Source organism: Clarias gariepinus, chromosome 11 (assembly GCF_024256425.1).
Source record: "Clarias gariepinus isolate MV-2021 ecotype Netherlands chromosome 11, CGAR_prim_01v2, whole genome shotgun sequence".
Taxonomy (NCBI): domain Eukaryota; kingdom Metazoa; phylum Chordata; class Actinopteri; order Siluriformes; family Clariidae; genus Clarias; species Clarias gariepinus.
Genome location: NC_071110.1, coordinates 22,491,324 through 22,504,710, shown reverse-complemented (window position 1 = coordinate 22,504,710; position 13,387 = coordinate 22,491,324). Strand labels below are relative to the sequence as shown.

The following is a 13,387-nucleotide window of genomic DNA, read 5'->3' as shown; positions in this document are numbered from 1 at the left end:
AATAAAATTCGTACTTGAAGACAAATACAGTAACACTACTCTAGAGTTTTGCAGAGGTCTGATAAAACCCATTCCCTACTTTCCCTATAGAAGTTCTGTCCCTCAGATACTCTTGAGCAATTCAAGCAAGCAATATTAGGCATTATAATGATCACCTAATTAAATATAAGTGTCATGACTGCAACTTTTATCATCAAACAATCACGATACAGTACTAACATAACAACTGGGAAAGAGCACTTGGAGGCCTGACAGACCTTTTAGATAATGACTTGCTCCATCTATCTGGATGCCAAGCCTAACCTTAGCATAGCACATAACAGACAGGCTTGGGAGACATCCCTTTTCTCATATATGAAGTAATTCTGAAAGAAGGATGTGTTGTATAGATCATAGATAATTTAACTCTAAAATGTCTATGCTACACCATACTGAGATGGTGATGGTGAAATACTGCAGTGGTTCCTGACCCTGGTCCTGGAGGAGTGTGGTGGACACAAAAAAAATGTCCTGGACATTTTAGTGTTCCCCTGCTCCACCGCACTCACTCTGACTCGTAAACATGAGTTAATTAGCAAATTGGTTAAATCAGGTGTGCTGCAAGCGGAGAAAGCATTTAAATAATGTCATCTTAAACATCTTTTTCTCCCCCTTTAATTATAACCTGTTGATAAATGGTGTTTGCGGAACTGTTGTACAAAAGTGGTATCACACTTCTAGTTGTAAAAACTACAGCAATCAGGCCGCCTCGTGCCTAAAACTGCATAACAGCCGTGCTGATATTCAGCACAATAGCACTCTCATTCATGTGATATTGCTTAACTAACACATATTACTCACCTACTTATCGTCTATACCGCTTTATCCCGTGTTCAGGGTTGCGGAGAGCCTGGAGCCTATCCCAGGAAACTTAGGGCATGACGCAGGGTACACCCTGGACAGGGTGCCAATCCATCACAGGGCACACACACACTCACAAACACACACTATGTGCAATTTAGGAACGCCAGTTAGCCTTATCTGGATGTTTTTGGACTGTGGGTGGAAACCCACCCAACACGAGGAGAACATGCAAACTCCATGCACACAGAGACGGGAATCGAACCTGGACCCTGAAGGTGCAAGGCGACAGTACTAACCACTACACCACCTTGTCGCCTTGTAACACAATAAACGAGCATATTTTATAAAAGGAATGCACACTTAAAATGATCAAGTGGACGTTCCATTACCTATTACAAAAAGTCTTGTGCTGGCAGTGATGCTTGTGACGACGTTGGTGGCGACGCATTCCCACTCCCCATGATCCTCTTTGCTTAGAGACACAAACTGTAAGCTGCCACTGGGTAAGATGTTGTGCTTGCTTCTACTTGGCTTTCCTACCTGGAAATCACACGCAACAGAATACTAACATTAAATATCCAATACGATCACTACCTGAAGTGAATATCTATAAAAGGAAAATATAAACTGAACAAAATGGAAGTCTAACGTCAAGTAAATTTTTATTTTTGTGTGTGCGTGTGTGTGTATGAGTGTGTTGTGAGTGTTGATATATAATGTACAGATGTAGTTCCTTACATTCAGGATTGTGAGATGGTTTCCTTTGAAAATATAGAAGTACAGTATTATTTTTTGCTTGTTTTCTTGCCAAGGTCCAATAGCAAAATGATCATCTCAAGACATGAACCTCATGACAGTGTAGGTCATGACTCTTATCCTCTTTGGCCTTCTTGCAACTGAGGAACTAGATTTAAGATGCATTATATACTATACTACTGTAATCGTTTGATACTTTTAAATTTTGTTAATATTAAATTTTATAATCAAAGAAGGTATATTAATGCACACATGCGTGCAAAAGCTTGATTTAATGCTACTCTAATGCTAGTTACATTCATAACTCATGCGGTTGTGAACTTTTCCAACCATTTGTTTTTCAGGGCAGAACAGCAAACTGTTCGGAAAGAACTGTCGAGGCGGAAGCAGAAAGGGCACGAGGTTCAGCTACCGGGCCCCTAAAATACCTGTACAGCGCTGATACTGTATGAAGTGAGGCATGAGACAAAAGCAGAAGCTGTTGGCACAGTGGAGCGAATTAAAGTGCAGTAATCTGAAGAGTTTAGTACAGCTACCTCACATAACCTTGATGTACTCTCAGTGACTACTCCTCATTCTCTAAACTTGAATAATGAACTTACCTAGGAAGAGAGTGCTCATAGGATTCTAAGAATTTAAGTATAATTCCATAATATACTGCAGAATGATATCAGGGCTGCCTTACAGAAAACGTAGCAGGGTTTTAGACTAGACGGAAACAGTGCTGGCAGTCCTCCACTTCTCCACTGGTTATATGTAATGTTGGGAACAGTGTCGGGTGTAACGCGTTAGAGTACTTTTTTGATGTTTAGTTATATTTTCAAAAATGTAATCCGTTATTCAGACAATTTATGTAATCGGTGAGCCAGACAGCAGTGATTCCGCTATTGTGTGTGTGTGTGTGAAAGTTGTCCTTATCCCCCGATAACCCGCACCCCTCTGTTACTCCTGCTGTTATACCCCTATCTCACCCATGCGGTTGGACTCGCGGTGAGGAGCCGTGTTAGGCACCGTGAGCCACAGCAAGTGACTGCCCAACGTTCCGCGAGGTTCTGCAAGGTTCACGAAGTTCCCTGAGGACCAACGCGTGAAAAGATGGAATGTAATCACAGTGACCAAACTCGCGGTGAATCATGATGAACCGTACTCACGGCCACCGCGTAGGTAAGATAGGGGTATTCGTAGTTAAAAGATTATGGGCCAAACTTCTCTGATTGATGATGAATAATTATAAAGGTCTTGACTAAAACAACATACATGAGGAATCCACAAAGGAGTTTTCATTTTCTGCAATGGAAAAGTACTCTAACTAGACTTTTATCAAAAAGTAGCGCTGTAATGTAACAGATTACAAGTTGCTGTACCTTTCTCCAGGTGATAGTTGGAATCTCAGGGTCTCCAGAAGCAGCACAAGGGATGACAAGCTCTCTGCCGGCCTCCTGACGGTATTCCCCACCAGGCCTCACGTTAAAGTAAGGGGGGTCCTATAGAGCAGTTGTGAATTATAAGTTATTTGATGTGCTGCAACCAAACAGCCTGCAATCCATTACCTGGTTCTAAATGGGGGTTGTTTATTTTCTAGTCATGTGTCCTTATTAACTCTGAAAAATCAAGGATGAATAAGATATCAATCTATACACAAGCACTAACCTTTAGCACCAGAGTGGCCGGAGGGGATTGTCCCATGGTACCTAGAGCATTGTAAGGCACACAGGTGTAGGTGCCAAGGGAGTCTTCAGTGACCTCTGCTACCCGAATGCTTCCATCTGGCATTTGGCTCCAGCCAGGGTACTGGGACACATGAGACACATGGGAACAAATGGCTTTTCAGATCACGTGAACATGCATCCATTTAAACTCACATGATGGAAACCAAATACTAGCAAACTTCCTAACCTTCTCAACTCTTAATGGATATCCATCTTTTTCCCATCTGACAGATGTAACAGGCGGGTTGGCGTCGACTGGGCAGCGTATGATTCCTGGCAACTTCCTCGGGACGTAGATAACCGGTGGCATGTTGAGAACACGAGCGGGATCTACAGAGAGCACCAAAATCTTAATAATGATCTTAATAAGCGCCATGATAGTGCAAACAAGACGGGTTAAAAGAACTTGTTCAGTGACTAGACCAGACATAAACTTAAAATAAACTACAAATAACTAATGTGTAACAAAAGAACTTTAAGGCAGAGGTACTTAAACTATAGCCTGCCAGCATTAATGAACAAGAATGTAAGTTATTTTTAATTCTGCTCTGCTATTAAGAAGATTGCTGCACTATAAAAGGATATTAAACAGTGGTTGCACCAATATTCTTTGTTTTTTTTTTGTCATTCAAGGCTTTTATTGTTAACAAGATTTTCAAAATGATAGTACTAAATAAACAACAAAAATCGAGGCAGAATAAATACCTTGGTATTCCTATTGTATATTTTTCTATAAAGAGAATCATGAAATCAGATCACGCAAGTTACATAAATGCAAAGAAAACACGACTATGGGTAAAGCACTTATATCCAGCATTATTGACTATTTCCTGTAAGAGAGCCTCCATACTGTAGCTCACAAATGTGTTTGTGTGTTTATTTATGAAACTGCAGCACGAGAGGACATTTTTGTTAAAAAATTATAGTGATTCTAAGTGTTGCAGTAGAAACATATTTGCAATTGGAAAATGTAAGTTAAAAACCCAGCAATGCAACAGCCATGTGTAGAACATAATCTAAGACGGCAAAACTCAAGTAAATTTAGTTACTGTTACTGTACCTAATGTTTAGTTAGAATTATTGTACTTCAGTAAATATTTCACATATCACTACTTTACTCTTAGTAGAAGGTACTTTTTAGCCTTTACTCCACTACATCGTACAGGAAATGTGCATACTTTTACTTCACTGTACTTCTGCATGGCATTTTGTTTTATTTGTCCTTTTTTAAGGTAAAGTGCAGATTACTTTGTTTTATTTTTACTTCATATTTTGTATAAATTATTTTTATGTACTTATTTTTGGGGGCCACGGAACAAATAATTAGATTTTCCATTATTTCTTATGGGAAAATTAGCTTTGCTTTATGAGTATTTTGAGATATGATCCCATTTCTGGATTGAATTATGCTTGTAATCCAAGGTTCCATTGTATTTGTGCACTTTGCCTACCACTGATCAAAGCAATATTGTGGAAAAAATACAAAAAAAAAAAGCTACATTTAATTATTTGTTGCCATTTAAGGAAACATACTGTAGGAGAGGAAAAATGATCAAATCTGCCATTCCATATACAGCAGGATATGATTTAAAGCATATAGGCAAATATGTCAATATGTCAAAACCACAAGTAAAAAAAACATCTATCATCTATTTACAAATAGTTTAAACAAACTGCGATGGAATATGGTCATAATCCCTTCATTTTATTCGAATAATATCGTTTTCGTGTTAAACATTGTGATTCTAAATTTGGAATTTTTGCCTCACTATAACACTAGTCACGACACGAGCAGAAGGCACTAGCACAGCTGAGAGGAACATACGTAGCTCAGATTTATCCAGCTTATTTATCCACATACGGCATTAATACAGATGGAGGAAAGCGCTTGTGTACTCCACAGAGAGCCTGAAACTAGGACAGATCACAAGACAGGATCGGCATCACACCCAAACAGCCACAGCATGTGTAGGTAACATACACCAATTACCCGCTCTGACCTTGCAACCACAATGCAAAACACAGAAGACATCAAACAAACAGAGAAGGAAGATTGTGAGTTAGTGCTTCCAGGTTGTTAGATGTTCAAAGAGCAGGAGGAAAAGCAGACTCACACTGCACCGTCAGATAGGCCGAGGCAGAGGGCGAGATGCCCAGGCTGTTGCTGGGGCTACATGTGTATTTCCCAGCATCCTCTGGCTTCACGCGGTAGATGATGAGGGTTCCGTCGATCAGGATGCGCACTCTGAGTTTCAGATCACTGGAGTAAGAACAAAGAGAACATGTTACATGACTTTAAGTGTCTCGCAGTGTGGAAGAACTAAAACTTAAAGAGGTATAGTAGTGTTTTGTTGTTGACTCCCTTCATAAGAGACCTTTCTTTTCCCAACTAATCAGAGGTACATTAAAGAAATAACAACTCTCTCACTCTCGTCTGTAATGATATATCCTGTATACAGGGTCACAAGGGCACAAGGCAAGATACACTCTGACCTCGTCAATCCATGGCAGGGCACACACAAACACACACATGCTCATTCACACACTATGGGCAATTTGGGAATGTCAGTTAGCCTAATCTGTATGTCTTTGGACTGTGTAGAAAATGGGGAGAACATGCAATCGTACACTCCGGCAATTTGTAAATGCATAAAATGCAGCTCATGTCTGTGGCATGTGGGAGCACTTTGCCACTATGAATAGGAGAACATATAAAATTTGCCCACACCCCTGTGTGTCTGGAACTGAGATTCAAACCCATAACCCTGGCGGCAAGAGGCAACTGTGCTAATCACTGAGCCGTCATGCTGCTGATGTTTTACATCAGCTGATGTGTTGTTTTTTAAAGTGCTACACCTAATCTGACGTGATTTATGAAACTACATAATAAGCAAAACACAATAAATTACTGGTGCACAGAGTCTAGTCTAAACAGAGTTTAGTCTATGGTCGGGAGATGGCATGTTTAATGATGACAAGCAACTGTTCTGAATGTGCAGGTGCCCTTTAAAGTTAGAAAAGCTGGGTACATGTGGAGGGTATTTTACAGAATCTAAAGTAATCCCACAAAACTGTTACACAAAAAAGTATAAAAAAAAGTATATTTTGCCAGAAGTAGTCCAAACCCCTAATACAAATGGTCGGGGATGCCACAGGGTCAGAGATTTACCCCCCAATCCGTCCAACTTCGAAACAAGTTTGAAGTTGGAATAAGCAAGTCTGTGGGTGGCATTGCTTAAAAAAAAGCAAATATGCGTGTGCCAAGATCTTGTTTTAAAGATGGAATTTAATATAATCTTGACAAACAATGTGTACGTTGAAACAACGCATCAGAGCACAGTACAATGTTTATGTTGTAAGATATATTGCAAACATTAGAAGTGGGACAGGGGGATTATTAGAATGGATAAGAACTGTACTTAGCAATAAGAACAAGATGTATTGCAAATAAACAATTGGATTCTTCCTGAGCCTGTTTAAGAAGAAACATTCATCTCCCTTTGCCACCATCCAGTACTAGTTTCAGGTCAGTTGGGCCAAAATATGGCAGCATGGTAAATAGCATGGTAAATAATAAGAACTACTGTATCTTTAAAAGTTTGTGGACACCTGACCAACACGCTCATACAAGTTGAACATCATATTTCAGATTGACTTCCCCATTTCTGTCATAATGACCTTTACACTCTTCTGGGGAGGCTTTCCAGTGGATTTTAAACGTGGCTATATGGAGGTCAGACACTGATGTCAGTCGAGGTGGCATGGGGTGCAGGTGGTTTTTTAATTTATTCCAAAGGTATTCGGTGAGGTTGAGGTCAGGAATTTGTGTGTGTGTTTGTGTGTGTGTTTCACAAAAGTTCTCTCTCATGTCTTCATGGAGCTCACTTTGTACACAGGTGGCGCGCTGGAACAGGTTTGTCCTTTTTCGTTCCCGTGAACGGAAAAACTAATGCTATAGCATACTGTACAAAGATGTTCTCTACACCTACTGAGTTTGTGGGGAGAATAACATACGGATGTGATCTTCAGGTGTCCACAAACATCTGGCCATATAGTGTATTTAAAGAGGAATGCTCACTAGCAATTAAATTTACAGAAAATAATGTTGCATGAACGCAGAGCGTGAGGCAGTATATACTTGAGTATGATTAAAATGTACACCAAATCAACAATTAACGTGAGGAATCTTGTTTAAAACTGAAGTGCCAATCTCATTAGCGATTCCTCCACATATACAACACTATCGCTCAAACGTGTGGGATCACTCGCAAATTGCAAATTGTTTTTGTTTAGTGATGTATTTTTTTTACATTTTGCAACAATACTGGGGATTTCAAAACTATGAAATAACTGGGTAATTATGTAAAACTATTTAGGTAATTATGTAACAACATGGAAGCCAGCCTTTTTGAAATAGTTCTTGCAAGAACAGTATTATTAAGTCCATTTGCATGATGAACCTGGCTCTCACTCCTGAAGACCTTCCCAGCAAAGCAAGACAAAACTTACCTCTGCTGCGAGGAGAGGTTCATTACCAGCCTCAAAAATCACCAACTAACATCACATCATTTGGACGCCTTCAGTTTTTTTTACAATGTAGACAGAAATAAAAATCCTAAAAATAAGGAACGACCATGAAATGAAAAAGTGATCCCAAATTTTTGAGTGGTAGTGTACATTCTGATACATCATTCCTTAAACTGGAAAAAAAAATCACTTATCTATGTGTTTGGCTCTGTGCATGTATTAATGAGCTCGAACACACATATACAGTATCGCATATCCAGAAACAACACTGGGAAACTAGATAGTTACAATGATGAAATCTCTAAAAAGACACCAAAAACAGCATTATAATCATTAAATGCACAATTGTACTGTATATTAAATTAATTTAATGTCTTGTTTAAAAATAACATATCTTATTTCAGATAAAGAAAGTTTTTTTGTATTAGAAGGTTAAACTGAGTGTTAACTTTCAGCTTTTTCTTTCCAGAAGAACAGTATTTCTCTGTGTAGAAGGGTAAAAAAAAAAAACTTCCTGGCTGACTCTCTGACTATCAGCGTGTGTTTTTTAAGCATGTGATGACACAAGCAGACTGTCCCAAGTAAACCTGCTGTGTGAGCTTCTGCGTGTCAAAGCAACACAGCTGCAGAAATCCCAGCCCGTGGTTCAGAAATCATACGTCTAATATGATTATATTTCAATTCTAAACTATACATCCTCCCAGACAGACTCAAGCATTTGACCTCACATGTCATCTGGTGACATGGTGACGTGGTGCACTGGATCATAACTATACTTTTTGAAGTAGACGTTGTCCTCCTCCCAAAACCAGGTATAGGTCAGGTTGCCAGGGTACGCCTCTGCTTGGCACGTGAAGAGCGCGTTCTGAGAAATGTTTACGGTGATGTTTTCAGGGGGCGCCACTATGTATGGAGGACCTAGAAGAAGCATAAGACAGTGCATTAAGCAACGACGTGGTTAAAAATATATAGCTGTGTATTCTATTTGTATTAGTATTGGTTTAACCATTAAACTGTATTTATTAGTGAGCCATAGGGATCCCACTGGTGCCAGCAGTCTCTTTGGATTGAGTAACAATAAAATTGTAGGATTTAAAGTACTGCTGGATATTATTACTGTACTGCTGAAAGTTATCCAAATCTTGAATATGCAGTATAACAACAAAAGAAGAAGAAGTAATTTTTTATATATGTATACAATATACAGTACATATATTTTTATGCTATACACCAAAGACATATGACATTGTAACAATTTAAACAAGATCTCCCTTTGCTGTGATGATAACCTCTGCTCTTCTGGGAATGCTTACCGTTAGATGATGCCCAATTTTTTATTATTGTTTATAATATTACTTTAGTGGCGGAGGTGGCTCAGGCTTTTAAGGAATAGGGATGCTCAGAGGAAAGCCCCGCCACTGCTTGACTGCCACTGCCATTACTGTCCCGACAATAAGATCGGAGTTGGGATGGAATATTCCATGATATATACAGTACAGTGAAACCTCGGATTGCGAGTAATGTGGTTTGCGAGTGTTTCACAAGACGAGCAAAGATTTTTAATAAATATTGACTTGAAAAACAAACAAGTCTTGGTTTACGAGTACAGAGTATCATGTATCACGCATGCGCTTCTTGTTTTGCATAATGTTTTTTTTCTTACTTGCGCTGCAGAATTGTGGGTAGTCGTCTCTCCTGCTCGGTCTCTTACTGGTATAATTAACATCCGTGTGTAAAACATCTTTTATTTTGTGTTTGTAAGCATGTGTGTACAGTGTGCATGTAATGACACGTGTGTGCGCGTGTTTAAAGCAAAAGCAAGTCTCATTAGAGAGGTTAAAGATTAAGTTTCTCTCTCGCTCCTTGTATCAGCCTGCATGTCATTGGACACCGTGCCCCTTTACAAACACACACACACACACACACACACACACACACACACACACACACCCTCCTTCTCTCGCCTTTACACACACACACACACACACACACACATACACACACTCTGCTCTACACAGAAACACTGCTCTGTCGCAATTATTTTTAAAGGTAAAGTGCAGGTTCATTTGTTTCTTTGTTTTACTTTACAGCAGTAATTCCGTTAGTATGCACTTACTTGAGTGGCATTAGCAATGATAGTGTTCTTTTCTTTCCGATAATGTGTGTGTGTGTGTGTGTGTGTGTGTAACTCAAATAAGAAAGGAGAAAGGATATATATATATATATATATATATATATATATATATGGTTTTTAAAACATAAAACATTTATAAATATTGTATATTTTATCAATTATTTCATTCATATTATATATTATTATTATTATTATTATTATTATTATTTACAAGAAAAATCTTATCTGCATTCATCTGATGGTGTGTGTTAGGTTTTATTTTATCTTTTTTAATGCTTACATCGACAAATGACTAAAGAATAAAAATAAACTAAGCACATTAAATCCTTTACTGAAAATAATCCTGGACTTTGTCCCAAACAGATCACTCAGCTGAGTGTCAGTGATTCCGGATTATTGTGGCTTTTGCATGTTTAAAGGCACCACAAAAGAAGTCCTATGAGCAGCCGGTTATATAGAAAAATATTCAGGAGGGGCTCCAGTAGTGTTATTACAGAAGACTTTCGAGTGGAGTGTTTTTCTCCGAGGCCATAAGCGAATATTGCTTTTTGTATAAACAATATGACCAGTTTAAATTTTAGAAAAACAAGCCCTGGGCCAGCAATATCGACTTGGCATGGCTCGGGCCAGAATTCTATCTGACTCTGCCTGGCTGGAATGAGAGGCGACATTTCTCCTCGGCTGTAACGCCTCCATCGCTGTACCACATCTTATATTATGGTAAAGCATGTGAGGCTCTGCATGTAGTAAGTTTGTTTGTATTGCGCACACAGTCAGTGTGATGCCTGTGTCCTTCATCCATAAATCTGACTGCTGTGAAAGCCACGAAGGCACCGACATGCAGACTGATGGTGTTTGCTGTCATCGCGTACACAGAGCAAGGCTAATAAATGCAGCCACTTCATCATTCACCCTGGTACTCTAGAGTCATATAGGCTTCCACATCAGCACCACACACTCACATACACACACACTCCATGCATTACCCCATGAACTGCTGTGCTCATAACAAACACTTTGATTTTTTTTTATTTTAATCCATTTTTTACAAATATAATGGCTTGTATTTATTACCTTTTATTTATTCTTTATATTCTTCCTGAGGGTAAAAAACTGCTTGAAACTCAGTAGGGCACAGTCATTTGGGAAGTAGCTCATATGCTTTATAGTCTTAGTTGCATTCTTACCAAAAACTAATTTCCTATTACAATATTAATAAAGTATGACTGGATTGCCCATCTCCAATTTTAAGCATATACTGTAGTGATACACTACATGTCCAAAAGTATGTGGACACCTGACTAACCATACCCATATGTGTCCTCGTTGAACATTAAACTAGACTTATGAAATCGGAATGCCTTTGAAATCAGCACCTAATTATCATATCAGTATATGTACACTATATTGCCAAAAGTGTTCGCGCTTTGATTTGATGTTAGCCCACCCTTCACAGCTATAATAGCTTCAACTCTTGGAAGGCTTTCCATAAGGTTTAGGAGTGAGTTTATGGGAATTTTCGCCCATTCTTTCAAAAACGCATTTGTGAGGTCAGACACTGATGAAAACGACGAAAAGGCCTGGTTCGCAGTTGGGGGCATGAAATTGTCCAAAATGTTTTGGTATACTGAAGCATTAAAAGTTCATTTTACGGAAAGTAAGGGGTCGAGCTAAACTCCTAAAAACAACCCTACACCAGTTCCAACATGACTGCGTTCCAGTGCACAAAGCAAGATCCATGAAGACAAGGATGAGTGAGTTGGGTTTGCAAGAGCTACATATATTTGGGTGTGATGTTTGGGTGACCATAAGAGTCTCACTTTTTAGCAACTTGACTTGTACATTGACTTGTACATTGTGTACTGTATATTTGTAGTTGTTAGTAACCCTACCCCACTGTCCTAAAAGTCACTATAAGCAGTGTTTCTAGTCGAGCAGGATATTAAGAAGTTTAGTGAATTATAGGATTAGATTTACTAGATACGACAGGTCAAAGCTGTCCATACAGACACTAAACAAAAACTTTGACATGTTCTTTATCCCTATGAATTATTATGAAGAGGAACAAACCACCTATGGACTACCAACAAAGCTCTGAGATCCACCTTAACATAATTATGACCTGCTGTATTGTTTTTTGTTTTTTTTTTATCTGTGAAGTACAAATTTATTAAGATTTCAAGCCATTAAAAGTTTCAGATGACAACCTAGCAATTCTCCTAGGAATCCCTACTGTCTCAAGAAAGAAGCCTTACTATTTCTTGTACAAAACTATCAGGTGGCATGTACAGAACTGTGCAAATCTCGTAGGCACTGTATTATCTACAGTACAGTTTGTGTTATACGGTATGCACTAAAATATTCAGTACTAAAACTAACACATCTCTGACACCCATGTGCGTTTGTCGCATGTGATCCCAGTATTTATCCGAGCTTGGGACCGGCACTGCATCCAGTGGCTGGGATTTGGGCACTGGCTGGAAATTAAACCCGGATCTTCTGCCTGGAAGGCGAGAGACCGACCACTCAGCCACCAGTGCTCTTTACACCACCTGATGCCTACTTTTGGGGAATGTTGAAGGAGAATTTGTGTCAAATACACGAGCAAATCGTTTCTGTTTGCAGTGTCGGTCCCAAGCCCGGATAAAATAGTAGGGTTGCATCAGAAAGGGCATCCGGCGTAAAACCTATGCCAAGTTGTTGTGCTGTGATGGACTGCTGTGGCGACCCCTCAATGGGAGCAGCCAAAAGGCTAACAACAGCAACAGAAGGATATTTGCATGTGTGCAAAGAAAACAACATATTACACAATAGAACAGGTTTTGGGTATAAACAAAAACAAAACAAACAAACATACAAACAGAAATAAACTAATGTAGGTTTTTGGGTTTTGCATGAGAATATGACGAAGTTACCTGAAGAACTCATATTCTCCAGCACACTCAGTAAAACCTTCCAGCTGTTTTGCTTATAAAACTGCACAAATCTGTATCTACTGTAACACTACTGATTACAGTGGAATCTAGGCATGCAAATGCCTACCGTACAAATCTACCGATGTTAGAATATAAATTTGGCAGGCAATTAGCATCCGCAAATGAACAAATACAAATGAACTGAACCGGATGCCGGTTAAGCGCACAGCTTAATACGTCGGTAAACCATTCAAAACCAAGTGGAAAACCAAGAATAAATCTAAGGTTCCAATAGATTTTTAAGAGTTCCCACACAGAATATTGACTTGTGTTCATTTTATTACTCTTTAGTGACCTTTATAGAAGTTTCAAAAGCATCTTTGCTTATGGCATTTTTTGTATGTTACCAAGACTTTTGCTGGAGAATTCTTGTACCTTTGCTATACTTGTTTCTTTCTATTTTCAGGCAAAACCCAGAATCCCACCTTATTATTATTATTATT

The 13,387-nt window shown here is 38.9% G+C and overlaps 1 protein-coding gene across 4 annotated transcripts in view; it reads right to left on the bottom strand.

Moving 5' to 3' along the window:
- Positions 1-13,387, bottom strand: part of igsf9ba (immunoglobulin superfamily, member 9Ba) — a 70,812-nt gene that overhangs the window by 9,757 nt on the left and 47,668 nt on the right. For all 4 annotated transcript variants that reach the window (XM_053506670.1, XM_053506672.1, XM_053506671.1 and 1 more), the window contains exons 6-11: positions 8,612-8,753; positions 5,423-5,568; positions 3,496-3,638; positions 3,250-3,390; positions 2,964-3,083; positions 1,233-1,383 (exon numbers count right to left, since the gene is read on the bottom strand). In XM_053506670.1, coding sequence (XP_053362645.1) covers positions 1,233-1,383; positions 2,964-3,083; positions 3,250-3,390; positions 3,496-3,638; positions 5,423-5,568; positions 8,612-8,753 — 843 coding nt within the window. The remainder of the gene's footprint in view (positions 1-1,232; positions 1,384-2,963; positions 3,084-3,249; positions 3,391-3,495; positions 3,639-5,422; positions 5,569-8,611; positions 8,754-13,387) is intronic.